The 16336-nt window shown below is 54.6% G+C and overlaps 3 protein-coding genes across 3 annotated transcripts; 2 read left to right on the forward strand and 1 right to left on the reverse strand.

The window, feature by feature from the left end:
• Positions 1–415: 415 nt before the first annotated feature.
• Positions 416–2145, forward strand: NECHADRAFT_75424 (uncharacterized protein; the record flags this gene model as incomplete). The annotated part of the gene is made up of 3 exons (XM_003053811.1): positions 416–1813; positions 2032–2064; positions 2128–2145. 3 exons carry the CDS (start codon positions 416–418, stop codon positions 2143–2145), a joined length of 1449 nt encoding a protein of 482 aa, XP_003053857.1.
• A 2239-nt stretch (positions 2146–4384) lies between these two features.
• On the forward strand, positions 4385–6595 carry NECHADRAFT_75425 (uncharacterized protein; the record flags this gene model as incomplete). Its single annotated transcript, XM_003053812.1, has 2 exons — positions 4385–5410; positions 5699–6595. 2 exons carry the CDS (start codon positions 4385–4387, stop codon positions 6593–6595), a joined length of 1923 nt encoding a protein of 640 aa, XP_003053858.1.
• A 7312-nt stretch (positions 6596–13907) lies between these two features.
• Positions 13908–15419, reverse strand: NECHADRAFT_75426 (uncharacterized protein; the record flags this gene model as incomplete). Its single annotated transcript, XM_003054523.1, has 1 exon — positions 13908–15419. One exon carries the CDS (start codon positions 15417–15419, stop codon positions 13908–13910), a length of 1512 nt encoding a protein of 503 aa, XP_003054569.1.
• Positions 15420–16336: the final 917 nt, after the last annotated feature.

Consider the following 16336-nt stretch of genomic DNA (forward strand, 5'->3'; position numbering starts at 1 on the left):
CACTTATTTTCAAGCTTAACTGTAAGCTGACTAAGAAATCGACTGCCTGCTCAAGAAATGGCCCTTCAGGGCTGGAGTCAAGTGATGGGGGAGCTCCAGTACCACTAATGGGATACCAAACGTGATTAATTAAACAAATACTGGACTTTAGGTTGCATCAACATTTATTTCATTCCCCATGGATGGGATAAATCAAACCGCCATTCATGGACTTCCGACATAGGTCAGTCGGTAGAAGTGAATGCGTGGTCACGTGCGCCGCTCCGAGGTCGCGGTTGCCTGATAAGGATTTTCCTTCAACGCCCCACTGTTTTTTCACCGATAAGCTCCTTCCAGCATCCATCTTGATGCCTTCATGACCGCCTCTCCAACCTGACTTGTTTTTCTCATTACATCATTTCAAACATCAAGAACCATGGATCCGGGTCGCAGAGCAATGATCTCGGGACGAAAGTCCCCTACTCGACGAGATGTTACCTCGCCCAGACATGATCCAAGCAATCGCATCACCAAATCCACCAAGCCAGCCGTTTCCAAGATCAATCCCAGGTACTTGACCCAAGACGAGCAGTCACGACAGTTCGTGGCCGACGAGGACAAGTTTGTGTTGAAGCAGTCAAAGAAGAAGGCCGATATCCGAGTTCGAGAGGGCCGTGCAAAGCCCATTGATTACCTGGCGTTCAACCTGAGATACATCGATTCCGACCGCGACGTGTTCGATGACGACGATACCGATATCGATATTGACGTTCCTGCGCCTGCAGATGTCATCACATCACTTGATGCAGAGCAGATTGCCGAGCTGGACTCCGACATTGCATCTTATCACGTGCTCGAAACCAATGCAACGAACCGCGAATACTGGAAGTCGCTGCAGACGCTCTGCGCGGACCGCAAGGCCAAGCTCAACCCGCACGGCCATGACCAGAGAGTTGTCAGCAGTGTCTCGGACGACATTGACAAGATTCTCGCCCCGAAGACGCATGACCAGCTGGAGGCTCTCGAGAAGCAGATCAAGGCAAAGCTACAGTCTAATGAGGACATCGACACGGATTACTGGGAGCAGTTGTTGCGAAGCCTCCGAGTTTGGAAAGCCCGTGCCAAATTGGACCAGGTATACGAGACAATCAAGAAGAACCGCCATGACCAGTTGAAGGACCGCGATCCGGCCAAAGCGAATGTAGTTGGCCAGACGTCAGCCACCAATGTCTCGCAACGGCCTGCAGCCTCAATTTCCAAGGACGAGACGTCAAAGCCAACAGCTGTTTCATCCTCCAGCCACGCGGACAGATCCGTTCCGCCAGGCACCGAACGTTTCTCTCAGGCCGATAACGAGGACTTTTCTCAGGCTACCAAAGCTTTGTATGATCGCGAGGTTGCTCGAGGTGTGGATGAAAACGAGGAGATCTTTACCAGCGAGGAGGCTGTCACCACCACCAAGCCGCAGTGGGCGGACAAGTACAGGCCCCGAAAGCCTCGTTACTTCAACCGGGTGCAAATGGGATACGACTGGAACAAGTATAACCAAACACACTATGACCACGATAACCCACCACCCAAGGTGGTCCAGGGCTACAAGTTCAACATTTTTTACCCAGAGCTCATCGACAAGACAAAGGCACCGACCTTCAAGATTATTCGAGAACACGGCCGAAGACGAGGAGAGTCGTTTGCTGCTGCCGGGGAGGAGGACACGTGCCTCATCCGGTTCATTGCAGGCCCTCCATACGAAGACATCGCGTTTCGCATTGTCGACCGAGAGTGGGATTATAGCGCCAAAAGGGATCGAGGCTTCAAGAGCTCCTTTGACAAGGTATGTCCACTTGACTCCTGCACCACTCTTCACGTGGCAACTCAAAGCTTCTGCATCTCCGCACTTGGCTGTCTCCATACTGTGGCAGGGCCCATTGGATTGCTTTATGCAACCTTGATCCAGCCCGCCACGTTGATGGCAACGTTGAGACGCCTGCGTCTGAGCTCATCCCCATTACGTGCCAGGAACCCACAGTAGCTAATTTGTACATATCACAGGGTATCTTGCAGCTGCACTTCCAGTTCAAGAAGGTATGGTTCTGAAAACGCCGGCCTTGGCCAAACACATGGATGAAACTAACGTGTCATTTTTAGATCTACTACCGGAAGTAAACCTGTGGATCTGGTCTTCTGGGGCCTCTGCCGCCTGGCCACCAGCTCACCCGGCTTCTCGCTTAGCGGAAGTAACCTTGGATCATTGACGAGCGAAGGGTGGGGGATATTCGACCGTAACCATCCCATGAACTTGGGGCTCTTGCATTCCGGGAAAGACAGAAATAGTGATTTTTGAAACGGGAGGGCGATCCCATCGGCTCCGCCACGGCAACATTGTGGTTGTTCATAGCTCTCCCCATATGTTTCCTTTTCGGCTAATCATGTCCGTTGGTTCGCTCTTGTATCACCTTGCTGAGGCCCTCTACCTCAGTGGCATCAAAGCAGGTATGAAATCACACCTGCCGGTCCTGCATTATGATGGCATCGTCGCTCGCCGAGAAGGTCCAAGCACACATCGGGAGTGGATGGGGCTCTTCGCAAGCACCTTGGACTGGTCCAGGGGAGTCAAACTTGGGTGGCCAAGCGTCCTGCAGGTGAAAGCTTCTGGAAGGACCTCGTTCGTATGCGATGACGGGCCGGACATGGGACGGGCAGTGCAGAACCGCGCCCGTCTTTGCGTTTATTTGTTAAGGGGGAGGATCCTACGCGAGACATCAGCAATCAAAAAGAGGATTGGCGCATCAGCAGCAGCAGCAGCAACAACAACAGCAGCAGGCGCTCGAAGCAAGATACCTCAAGCCTCAGTTCTCAGTCGAGCACCTGATAGTGAAGTTTCGACAGATTGTTCCATGCCTAGGCCTTGAGCGTCGGGCCGCCATGCAGTGGTGATTTTATGCTTCAACAAGCTTCTGGCAAATGCTCCGGAGGTTCCATATTGACTCACAGCAGGAGAAGCAGAAGCAGCGGGAAGACGGGAGGTCAAACAGTACGGCGACCAGCTGATGAGTTGATTGGCGTGCAGATTGGTATCCTGATTGGTATCGTGGGGATGCAAGGTGCCGTTCGAGACGTCTGGGTCCCGCGATAGCCCCGTTGGCGAGAGCACAAACCGGCTGAGCTACCGTCAAGTGACTTGAGGCCGGTTTGACAACATGTACCATGGGCTGGTGTGATGCATCTCGGCCGCGATACCACACATCCATGCCAGATGAGCCCGAGACGCTCCGGCAGAGGGGAGAGGGAAGATTTGGCGACGGGTCAAGGGGGAATGCGACACAAGGCCTGACGGACCGGTCCAACCAGTGTCGGCACATTTCTTCTTGGAGTCTTCTGCTGCAAGGTTGTGCTTCCACCCGTGAGCAACGAACGGATGAGCGAACGAACATACGAACGAAAGAACGAACGGACCCAAGGTGCCTTGCTTGGGGAAGATGATCCTGAGGCGTAACCCCCATCAGTAGTAACCCTGGCCTTGTTACTCACAAGTACTGGAAGTATCTGGCGGCGGCAGTTTGAGACCGGGGTACGGGGGTGCCCGTACATCATGGCGTGCGAGGCCGGAGCAGTGCCTATCGAGCCCATCACGATGCTCTTGAAGCGCAGCGAAGCCACCAGAGATGTCTGAGAGTCCGTTTGCGCGCCCTGGGGGGCCATCAGACTTGTACCTGATGGCTGATGGCTGAAGGCCGCACCATAGCACACAAGCACAGGCACACACACACAAAGCATGCTTGCCGTTGTCGTTGGCACACGGAGGGGTGCCGGTTGAAGACGACCCTGGGCGTTTTCCCTGGATGCCACGGGCCATTGGCCTTAGCTTGATGGCTCCCTGGGGCTTGGCTTGGCCGTTTTCTTGACTTGGCTCACGCCCCCGGGGCGCTCCAGTTGGATCTTGGGGTCTATCCATAGCTGCAGCTTCGACCATTGTCAAGGAGTGATCTAGAGCTAAGATTTCTGGATGTAAACGGGCAGCTGTCTATCAACGGATCGCCGTCCAGAGCAGGCCCTTCTCCAACAGCCAGCCTTGTTGCTGCTGGACTTGCTACCCCAAACCAACCGGGAAGAGGCACAAGCGTCTTTATTTGCTTCCATCGCTATCAAATATCGCTGCTTCCTCTCATATCCTCTCCCTTCTCCTCCACCCCCCGACCTTGTCCCATTGTGTCTATTGTAACGCTGCCATCTCCCGTCGTCTACTTTCGTTGTTGATCTTATACTTCCCCCAACTCTCTTCCCTCGTTCTCATCGTCTTTGCTCCGCACAAGAGTCTTGATATCTCGTCGTCCCGAGAACACCATTGGCAAATCACGACGAGAACCGATTGTGTTTCCTCCCCTTGGCTTCTTTCCAGACCGCCATGGATCCACCGTTCCCTCACGACGGGCAAGCCTCCAGCTACACGAATCCCCTTCTTGCCGGTCACGGGCAACAATCATCCTGCGTGTCAGAGCTTACCGATATGGGGTCATACTATACCCTTTCGTCGGGCCCTGAGGATCAGTCACCACATCTCTCAGAGGCTGGTTCTCTGCCCACATCATCGACCCTGTCACAACAACCGCAGCAACAGCAACAACACCAGCAACACTCTTATGCGACTCATACTCCGACTCCCTTCATCTCCAATCAATCAGGTCTTCACTACCCACTTCGAAGCCATCACCAAGCCTGGCCCTCGCCTCCCCCAGGCCCCGATGACTTGGATAACTATTCCTATCACAGTTCGCCGACCTGCGGGAGCGCCCCAACCACTTGCTACAACCCTTCACCAGTCTCACCGAGGACGTGGTCCTCCCCGGACTACCCTCTGCAACAAGGTTCTGAAACACTCCATCAGAACCAGCAAGACTCTTTCAAGAACTTTCGAATCTGTACCCCAACTTCGACAGAAGGCTTTCCCGTTCGGGGCCCTCAGGTGCTGACGCCTTTCACGGCGAGCATGAGCCAGGGCCTTGAGGGTGAAATAGACGGCCTTCCAAGCAGTCAGTCGCCCGCAACGATTCCGACGTCGTCAGCTGGAGTACTCTCAGGCACCAACTCCCCTCGCGAAGGGTTGCTGGATGCTCCTACCTACATGACAACCAAGAAGGAAGAGTCGCCGGCGGTCGAACCAGAGAACCGTGCGAGCCCAGACAAGCAGCCGGAGACTAGTGAATCACAAAGCTCGTCGGCTGTTGGCGCTAAGCCTGAGGAACCCTACGCCCAGCTCATCTATCGGGCCTTGATGGGCGCACCGGGGCACGCCATGACTCTGCAAGAGATCTATCAATGGTTCCGCGACAACACGGACAAGGAGTCCAAGAACGAAAACACGGGCAAGAAGAGCGGTAAGAATGCTGAAGGATGGCAGAACAGCATCCGCCACAACCTGAGCATGAATAAGGTACGTGAGAAGTGAGTTTAGTTGGCTTGGGGGAGCGATTGGCGTTGTCCAGATTTCCTGTTTCAGAAAGGAAAGGTAGTTTGGATTAAACACCACCCACCCACCACACCCCTGCCCTGCCCTGTGCTGCCCTGTCCTGTTCAGCTGCAGCTACCGGGGTATATCGTGCTGCACACGGGCCAACGCAGCCGGGGATAATGGATGAATATGGATGAAATCGAGGAGCCATCGGAGGAGGCGTTTGGATGTGTCCAAGGCTGAGCTGAGCTGACAGTTGCATCTTGACAGGCTTTCACGAAAGATCCGCCCAAGAAGGAGCCTGGCTCCGGCCCTAGCATGACAGAGTCAACGGCAGGCGGAGACCCCAAGAGATCGACAGAGTGGAGGCTGGTAGACTGGGCCATCCGCGACGGGGTGCAGAGCACAACTCGATACCGCCCTGGCAACTCGGCACGCCGAGCCATAGGGACCAAGGTGCAGCATCATCCCTACAACCACCATGGACACAGTCACGGATTCCAACAGCATGGTAACCCAATTTCCACAAAAGCCATGTCTGGAAGGAGAGGAGGTTGCGCAACGAGCAAGTCGAAATTGCGTGGCCGCCATTACACGCACGAGACGGCCACCATGCCACCAACATCGCATGCCCACCGTATCATGCCGCATCCGCATCCTCACGGTCATCCCCATGCTAATCCCCATGCCCATGCCCATGCCATGCGCCGCTCCACCTTCCCGGCCATGTACCACCAGCCGGCCTATGTCTACGACGACCTGATGGTGCCGCGAGTCCAGAGATCGCAGCAGCAGATGCCTATGAAACAGGAGCAGAACTACAGCCCTATGACACCGACCCCCGAGGCGACTGCAGCCAACCCATTCGGCTTGATGGTTCCGGAGCCGAGCATGATGCCCTCACAGGCTATCGCTCCCTCCAACGTCAGCAACAACCACCATGGCCCCGCTGGCTACTCTCTGCCCGGGACCGGGGCCGGCCAAGGCAGCATGTACGTCGGACCTTTGTCAACGGGCGAGTTTCCTCTGGGCATGGGCGACGTCACAGGTGTCTTTCAGCCCACAGGCGGCCACCACGACGATGTTGGCGGCGGCGGCGGACTCAACGAACGCCTCTTGGGGATGGGCCACAACCTAGTTTACAACTGGCACAACAACGGAATCTGAGATGTGCCGCCTTGCGAAGCTTAGGCCGGCAGCCACAAGGTCACATCGGGCACGCCGCTGGCGGCCGATCCGGAGGAGACAACGGACTAGGAAGAGAGAGCGTGCCACCTCTTTCTCTGCGACTGTTGTCTCTTGTGGCTTTCTCTCAGAATTGAGAATATCAAAAGCAAAAAAAGAAGGAAAAAATTACCAAACGGCAGAACAAAAAAAATGTGAGGAGGGCGCGAGAGGCGACTGCGAGAAGAGAGGACAAACCCTTCTTTGAAAAAGCAAGTTGGCCTCTTACTGTGGTACAAGACTGTCCCACAGGGTTTGGTACAGTAGGGAAGCGAAGGATCACGACCAGACGAAACGACAACGAACATTCATCGCCACCAACAAGCTCTTGGCCGCAGACCCTGGAGGTCATGACAGACCATGAGCGAGTCCAGAAGGGGACACCACCGCGTGCAGAGAGCATCAGCATCAGCCCAGCCCAGCTCAGGGTCACGGGTTGAACCCTGGCAGACCAGACGGTGCTAACTGCCTACTGCTATGAGAACAGTAGGCTGGCTGAAGAAGCATGCCTGGGCTCTTGGTGGGGCTGCAGTGAAAGGGCACGACTCAGAGTGGCCTGTGGCGTCGATTCTTGTTGGCTCTATCGACGACCGAATATCAGATTTCCAGATTCCCGGGTCGCGGAGCAATGTCATGGCGTCTTGCTCTTGAGCGTCGATTTGCTGCCTCCTCTTGAGTCTGCGACGGCGCAGAAAAAGGGGAGGCTTAGCAGGGGAAGATCATCTGGAGATCTTGTCAGCCAGGCATAGGCTGCCAACCATGACATTTCTTTCTTTTTTCTCTCTTGAATCTTTTTTTTTCTTGCTGTTGGTTCAAGGCCATACAAGTGGCGTTCACCGGAAAAAAGAGGGCATCATCTTTTTCTTTTCATTTTCATTTTCTCTTCTGGATTTGGGAGGCCTGGATATCCATCTACAGTATCTGTCTAGACGATGCGCTCCATCTCTTTTTTCTTCTTCTTCGATCCCCGGGGACGACGAGAGCCATCATTCTGTCTGTTTTATCTGGTTGGGCGACATGGACATTGGGGGACGTCTCCCTCAGAGCGTGTTTTTTGTGTCTTTTTCCCTCTACTCCTTTTCTTTTTCTCTAATTTTTTCTATTCCCTTTTAACTCTGGCCTCTTTTTGCGTGTTGATTCTTTTTATTTTATCGTCTGCCTTTTTATCCCCCACCCGCAACAAGACCTCCATGAAAACACCTTGTCTACATCACTGCATGGTATCGACAACCCCGATTTACCTCTTTCTACTACCATATCCCTTCTTCTACTTTGCAGCATCAAATACTCGGTACTTGTCTACATGTCGTCGTCGTCATTTCTATTATCCCTACTGTGGCCGCTTTCTGAGCTTGAACTCAGTGTGCGAGAGAGATGGAGCTTGCCAGAGGGTTTGGTCTATAATGGAGGAGAGAGCAAAAAGAGAGAAACGAGAGAGCACTGGCTCCTCGTACATAGCATCGCTAGACCTTCTTACGAGAGAAGAATTAAATCAAAACCCACCTGACGCCTCCCAAATTTAGTGCTCGACGATCATCTTGACCGTGTAATTGTTGAGGCTATTATCTTTCTATTGTCGCTGACACTAGCTTCGAAGCTTTGACGACTGCCCATCAAGATGGATTCGTCCAGACTCTGTCGCCAATCGAGCCTTGCTTTTTTCTCGCATCCTTTCTTTCTCTTGTGTGCTCTGACTTCGTAAATACGAGAGAGCTCAGGACAGACCATGACAGGGTTCATGAGTCCATTGTTCGGTTACTCTCCAGCATAATTGGGTTCCTTTCCCTTGGGTCAGAGCCTGGAACCAACAGGAAGTCATCCGGTGACCATCCCTCCCTCTTATCCTTTGCTTTGCCTCTTAACTTACTGTGTAATCGCTCTTTTTGACGCCCGCCTCGTGCCTGATGCACCTCATCGCGCTATCCTCGTTGAGGGAGGAGATAGATCAAGAAGGGGAAAGAAGAGAAGCTGCTCGTCATGCTCGTGTCGCCCTACGCGCACGCAGAGAGAGCCCCAGGTCGAGATCGGCGCATGGAGCAAAAATGCCCGGAGGCTTATTTCCATAAAAGGTAAAGCCGAGAGAGATAGACTCGGAGGGTTTCTCCTTAGATCCTGTTAGCCTCTCTCCACTCTCCACGGCCAAAGACTTCATGGTCGCTGTTAGACTCGACAGGGAAGCTTATCAAGATGAGACGGGAGATACCCATGGTTCCCGAGCATCTCAGCCTCGGCCTGGCGCCGGACGGGCCGTGGACAAAGCTTTCCAAACATGACTCCTCCCTTTGAGTGCGGCCCGTTGCTTTGAGCATCAGGCACACCGAGTCATCAGACAAGACGAGATGGCACTGTAGAATAGAATGCAGGCAGATCTGCAGACTGTAGACGGCGGCCGTCGTCGACTGTCAAACGCCCAACGTTGTGAATGTGTGTATTATTAGAATCCGTTGTTGGCCTCACGACATTGCAGCCACACGTACATCCAAGAGATAGGTAGGTGCGCTCTCGCAACGTGGGCTGGCTGAAATGCCGCTGGGCGTTTGCTGAGACAAGAAAGGTTCTTTGAGCTTCCTCGTCAAGCTTCTGTCCCACATGGCTCCGGCTTCTTCAACTTGCTTTTTCTTCGGCCTGGAATTCTCATCGTCTTCTCTCTCGTTCGGCTGTCGCAAACGGACGAGCAATACCAGTCACACACTCATCCCCAGACCATTCATCATTCCCCATGGCTATGGGTGGTGTGGAGCCTATTCATTGACTGCATCCTGGGTTATGTTGGTCGCGGGCTCATCTCTCAGGCGCAAGTAGTGTACAGCCAACGGTTCCAGGCACTCGGTCACTGCCGGCCCAATGACATAGGGTCGACGTAACTTGAGAGCATCGGAGAGCATCCATCCACATCCACATGGGGGGAGCAACAGGAAAGGAAGACCTTGATGCGGAGAAAGGAGATGGCAGTGGCAGTGAGTGGCAGGGGTGCCAGAATGGCGAATCGGCGCGCAGCGTACACACCGGGTGTCGGTCATTGGATGGACGGTGTCGTCTCGCTGTGCTCACATAAATCATAGCACAACGCATCATAGCATGACACAACAGGTCGGCCGACTCAGTTGTCGCCTTCATAACTGGTCGCCTTTGGGACTTTGACAGATAACTGCCCCCAGCGAGGGACGGCCCGGCTATGTTCGGTCGCTCTTCATGGCAGAGACTAGACGGCGACGACCTGCGCGGCCGACAGACGTTGTGGACTTGCGGCCTTTCACACAGCAGCAGCTTGCAGCGCTCTAGCCTTGGCGCTTCTTACACAGCTCAGCCCCGAATGGCAGGAGGCTCAAAGAGGCAAGAAAAAGCAAAACGCCCCTGCATGCGGGGCGTGCCCTGGTGGTGTGTGTGTGACTTTGACGATATGCTGCACCGTTTACAAGGTGGGTGCTGCCACTGCCACTGCCACTAGACAATGTGAACAAGGCAAGGTGTTCTGCACCAACCGTGGCTGACAGCGAACCCTTGGCGCGCTACAACCGACGTCTATCGATGCGTCTTCCTTGGGGGCTCCCTGCAGATCAAGGGGATGAGATGATATTGCCCGTTGCCGTGAGGTGGAGGCTGAGGTCCAGAGCCAGTAGCCCCCAATCGCTACCCCAACATGCTGTCATCGGAACTGTTATGGACATTCAGGGCGAGCATACCGTAGAAGCCTATTTGCCAGTGGGTGTCTGTGTGCGTGTGTGGTGTGCTGGCCGTTTGACGTTTGATTTTGACGTTTGACGTCTGACCGTTTCCCTCCTTGCCGTCATCCGCCATGGGCCTCCTGTGCTTATCCACCTGGCTCCATCAACGCCTGCAGAACGGCATTGATTGCATCGTGATCTCTCCATCCCCGGAGCGGGAGCAACGCTGTGTAGCCAAACGACGCGTTGGCTGCTGCTGGGTCCCTGATCTTGCTTCCCCTTCTCCTCCCGGGCACCAGGTTCGAGGATCAAGCATCGGGCCATCGAGTTCGCATTGCTCGATCCACAGCACAGCACAGCACAGCACCGACTGAGTGTGTCTGCGCATATGCGATCGGGAAGCGGGTCGACAAAGAAAATGACAAGACAGGCCTCACCCCTGTCCAGAGCAGAAAGGAAGAGGCAGCCCCAGCGTCGCAGATGTAACCTTGGGGGGCATCCATGAGCCCCCGATCTCCTGGATCTTGATTTCAACCTCGATCTTGATCCAAACGCGAGGGGGGATGCAGAGTCATCCAGACCCCGTCTGGCCCATGCCCCCACCAACGGACCAGGAGTCTCGTGGCCAGGGACATGGTGGTGATCGCCTTCTTCTGGGGTCCCCATTGGGCCTGCCAGCCTCAGCAGCCCAAGCATCACCAACAACGTACATGGCAGCCGCTCGAGCCCGGAGCAGCTCGACCTGCACGGCTTCTAATTCGGACGACTCTTGCCCCGCCCTCGGCGTGTCCTCACCTCCCTGGTCGTTTAGAGCTGCGATGTGCGAACGACGTGCCGCGGATTACACCTACGGCAGCAGTGAAAATGACGACTTGCGGCAGACGAACGAGGCCCGCAGGAGTTCCCAAGGTCGCATCAAACGCTTGTAGCTTGCTGTCCTGGCGTAACCGGGGAACCTGGTCCAAAAGAGCCAGGTAACGTGCAGCACGGCCCACACCATCATCTCAGCCAGCTTAGCCAGTCCTCTGAGAATCCTCTATTCCTGCCCTATGCCCCAATCCGGAGACTATCGTCCAGTCTGGTTGAGGGAGGGCGAACATGGGAGGCCGGCTTCCATCATCCGTAGCCCGGTACTTGGTGCGATCCAACAGGCATCGGCAGCCACCCAATCCACTATCGAGATATATCGCCGATCTAAAGATTTGACCAGATCGCGACGACAACCGGGTTTCTGGAAATGCAAATGGAGATCAGCCAACTTGCACCATATCTCATTCGACCACATGTACCTTCTATTGGCCAAGGGGAGATGCGCCACCTTCTCAAACGGATGCTCAGAGTGGATGAGTGATCCGCAACCATGCCGCATCAAATCGACTGTCACGATAGTGTCGTTTCCGCATCCAGCACCGTTGTCGATCCCCTTGAATCCGTTGTTGGCTCAAGGTAGCACGAATGCCAAGCCCCGGTATTTTAAGCGCCGCTGCACTTGGAGCAGGTCGAAATGAGACGACCAGCTCCATATCACGACCGTCAACCGTGTTCCCAACAACCAGCAGCATTGGCAGGCGGCCTAGCGGGGGACAAAAAACACCGAACTCGCATCCAGAGCCCTGTGGTTGAACCAGGTTTGGTGTTTTTTGTCCCCCGCTGGGCGGCCATGGCCCCGGTCCCTCAGATTCACTACCTAGAGCTGCAGTCGCGTTTGCATGCCGACGATCTGACGCCGACTGCAACCCTCGCTCTCGTGTATTTTCCATCTTGAGCGAAACCAGCATAAGAAGAGCATATTCTCTTCCCGTTCTCCCCTTTCTCGGCAGCCACCTTCATCGCGAAGGCGTTTGATCCGTAGCCTGTTGGAGGGGGTGTACACACCTTTTACCCTTGTAATAAAGAGACCCTTGCTGCAGGAGATTTCGCAATGCCACACACTGACATACCTGTGTACCCACGTTGGTTCCCGCCTTAGGCACTCCTCGACGCGTTCCTTGGCAGCCGCGCTAGTCATCCGGTGTTAGATGAATCCGTCTTCGAGTACAGCATGCCCCAGGGTACCTGCGGTGACATCCCTCTTTCGCCTGTTGTACCGCCATGTATAGCGACCAGCCAGCAGGGGCCTTGAAGTCAAGTGCCAGTTCATCCCCCAGAAGCAGACCATGTAAGGTGGCACCCTTTGACTGCAACACGGCGTTCTCCCGAGAGCGAATCAGCGTCGGGGCATGACCGAGTCGGGCAGTCCTCGAGAATGCAGTCCGTCGGGGGAGTGTCTTCGGCAACGCTGCCATCGAGACGCCATCGAGACGCCCTGTAGCCCTAATCGTACGATGTTGCAAACCTGGGCGTCGTGGACGGTATCCTGCAACCAACCGCAGGCCTATCGCTCAATTTCATGCTTGGTCCGTTTGAAGAGGATGCTTCGTTCTGTGATATGTCCAACTGCAGTGTCTGTTCTCCAGAGGCTGCCCGTGGTGGACAAAAAAGCCCTCGGTAGCAGGGTTTCCCCTTGCTCTGGGGAAATCCGCCACAACTGATTCGTCGTCTCTTGCAGCATGCCAAATGTGACATCTCTCACTGAGTGAAGATCTCGGCTTGATAGGCGCCGCTGCCGACAGGCGCCATGGTAGGTACTCTGGATCATCTGGTGCATCCCGTCTTGCTCCGAATATCTTTAGCATGACAAGGCGATGCAACGCTATTTTATGAGAAGGTCATCTGGTCGAGAGTAGCGAGGCACTTATGAAGACCAATAAGTGTTTGGAAAGAGGATACATGGGCAATCAACTGATGAGGGTGCATCCGAGCGAACCCGGTCATGGGTGGTGAGGAAGAGCGTGACGCACTTGTGCCTGCTCCAACGCATGGGCCCAGGTGAAGATACGACTCATGATAGTGTGTGCTTGATAGTGAGAACCATATCGTAATCCGGTCGCGGTAATTGCGGGTGTGTCTGGTGAATTGAACCTCGGTACACACGCCCACGAGTCCTACCGAGGCCATTGCGAACGAGAACGCGGGAGGAAATATACAGATGACACGCATGAAAGTGCCAGGTCGACATGGTGTCACAAATCTGACCTTGCTCGGTGCGCACAGCATGAACACACGAAACTGCAGGTAATAACCTTGAGTGCAGAAAGAGGGCCTGCATCTTCGGATAGCCGCAGCGGAGTTTCATCTTTTGCGTGTCTGACCCCGGAAAGCTCCCCGACAGAGATCTTCAGCGGACCAAGACCCTCTTCAAAGCCAAGGTGACATGAGACAGAGAAAAGACAAGAACGACAGGTGTAGATTGAGTTGATATTTCGGGTTGGCTGGAAACGGAGCTCGACCACAACGAAGACTGAGGCTGGTTGAGGAATAGATCCAGAGACCTCACCTCTGACAACTATTGCGAAGGTGAACAGCTAGATCCCCTTATTCCAGTGGCCCGGAGGGCTTGGTCGCACTGGATTTGATCAACGCCGAACCAAGCAGCCAGGGGGTTCAAGATGTGTCCCAGAGAAGCTCAGTATCTCCCATACTTTGCTGCCGCATGATGCGACGATACTCCTGATGTAGGTTAGATGTGACAATATCAAAGTGTGATGACACTAAAACTTCCGCTTCTTCTTGGCCGGACCAGCTGCCGCCTTCTTCTCCAGCTCCCTCTTGAGTTCCTCTCGTCTGCGGTCAGCCCTCTCTTGTGAGGTTTCTCTTGGTTTCGGTGCCTCCTCTTTCGTTGATCGGGCCCGGCCTCTACTCTCATCGGCAGCCGATGATGGCTCCTTCGCATCCCCCTTCTTCTTCCCAATCACGCCCAACCTCTTTGGGGGGTTCTGGGTGGCCGGTCTGGCAATCTCAGTTACTTCCGGTTCTGTGGGCGGTGATGTCTCCTTGACAGGCTGCTTCGCCTTGGCTCCCCCGATACGCCCAAGGCCACTCTTCTTTGCAACAGGTTTGGGTGGAGGTGAGGGTGAAGGTGCCGGGGGTGGATCATCGTCTGGAAGCGAGGCTGTTGCACCGTCATCTTCTGCCTCCGATGCTGTCTCGGAGTCGTCGACATTTGGGCTCGGTGCTTTCTTCGCTGGCGAAGGTATTTTAGGACTGGGGGATCGGGGCGGAGTTGATTGCTTCTTTCGGCCGAGTGCTCCTAGCCGTCGAGTTGGCCTGGTCTCCTTCCGTGTCTCGGGAGGGACGGGGACATCTTTGGCCGAAGCGGGAGATTCGGGATCACCCTCGGTGGATGCGTCGTCAAGGACAGGCTTTCCCTTGCCCCTTGATGCCATGGACTTCCGTGCGGCCGTAAGATGTGGTGGTGTTGACTGAACTTGAAAATCGTCGTCGTCGTCATCACCAACCCCCGACACCTGGGGCGGAGGTGTCGTCTCTTTTGCAGGAATTGCCTTCTGCGATGGGCGTCCTACAGAAGAAGCGCCACTGAACTGATGCCACCAGTCATCTAACAGAGGTGATTCGGCAACCTCTATTGTGGGCTCAAACTGCAATCCTCCTCCACCAAGGACATCTTCTATCAACGACTCTGTGTTGCTTGGGCCATCGTCCGTGTATGCAAGGCCAGACTTCCAGCGGTGACGGTCAAATGGGGCAAGGCCTGGGATTTTGTCTGCGGCGGCGGCTCTGGAGATTCGCTTCTTTCCGGAGAGCCCGTTGAATACATGCTCTAGACCCGTGCCTACAGCCTCCAGCTTGTCCAGAAGTTTCGTAATGACCACGTCTTTATGGCCCAGCGTCCGAATTAACGACTCGACCTCGAGGTTTCTGGTGAGGTGGGCCTGGATCAGGGGAAGCACAAGATCTGCAGCGATGGCAGATGATGGCAACTTCTTCAGGTGCATAGGCCATTTGAGCGGCTGTAACCCAAGAAGTTCACAGGTAATCTTCAATGTGAGACCACCCTCGCCAGCGTCAGATTTGGAAGCTGGTTCAAGGCGGAGATGAGTTTCATCGTGGCCTGGCTGTGTCGAGTCGAGTGCAGTATTGAGGCTGTCTAGGAACTTGGCCATATTGTCGGGGGTGTCACTGGGGTCAATGGTAGTGTTCTCGCTCCAGCCTCTGATGCAAATGGACTTCCTGTCAAGGCTTTCGGTCCAGACGTTGGCCATGTCGGTGATGTGAACCGTGTACGCCGATGTGGCGATATCCAGTGAAACAAGGAGGGGAGGTAAATCGGAGGACGAGGGGAGCGGCAACGGCCGCCAAGACTTGGTTGGGGACATATCCGCGCCTCCGGGGTGGGAAGAAGCCCCAGACACCAGAAGAGTAGCTCGCGGAGAGTCGACAACTCGGGCAGCAACGTTGCCTTCCGGGGAGATGATGAAACACGGGGAAAGGAAAGGTGGGTGAGATGAATCCGGTTCGTGTCTGAGCAGTAGGTTGTATAGCGCCGAACAGTTCCTCTGGGAGGGAGGTGCAATGGGTGTGAGTTGTGTTGAGGTGAGGCCTAGGGAACGAGGCACAACAGAAGGTGGTTGATCACCTGAGGCTCGACGCTTAACTGGCCCAAACGGAATCGGAGAATATCCAAGTCAAGAATGAATACCGACTGGGGTAGCAGCTTCGTTTCAGACAGCTCGATTTGCAAGAACAGTAACACAAAAGAAGTTCTCTGGGGAATAATACGTGGTGCAAGCCATGTGGATCGCAGATGTGAGGTCGAGGAAGGTCCCCTTGGGGGTGTTGATAACAGCAGCTCAACCGAACTCGGGAAGGCAAATTTGCCAACGGATTCTTGCCAAGGACGAAGATCACTGTTGGGAAGCGCCGGTAAACGAATTTGTGGAAGGCTTCACTGCATATATCGAGGCAAGGAATCGGATTATTCTCGAAGCGAGAGAGAACAACTTGAGGACGTGAGATGACGCCTGAGTTGAGGTTGACGCGTGACGCGTGAGGTCCCTGTTAGGTGTAAGATGCCTGGAAGGGCCTGGCCAATCACAGAGCTTAGAGCTTGTCGAGGTGAAGGAACCCCAGGCATCCAATAGTTGCAATGAGCGACAGAAGCAAATAATACACCTTGAAG

This window comes from Fusarium vanettenii, assembly GCF_000151355.1.
Source record: "Fusarium vanettenii 77-13-4 chromosome 1 genomic scaffold NECHAsca_1_chr1_3_0, whole genome shotgun sequence".
Taxonomy (NCBI): domain Eukaryota; kingdom Fungi; phylum Ascomycota; class Sordariomycetes; order Hypocreales; family Nectriaceae; genus Fusarium; species Fusarium vanettenii.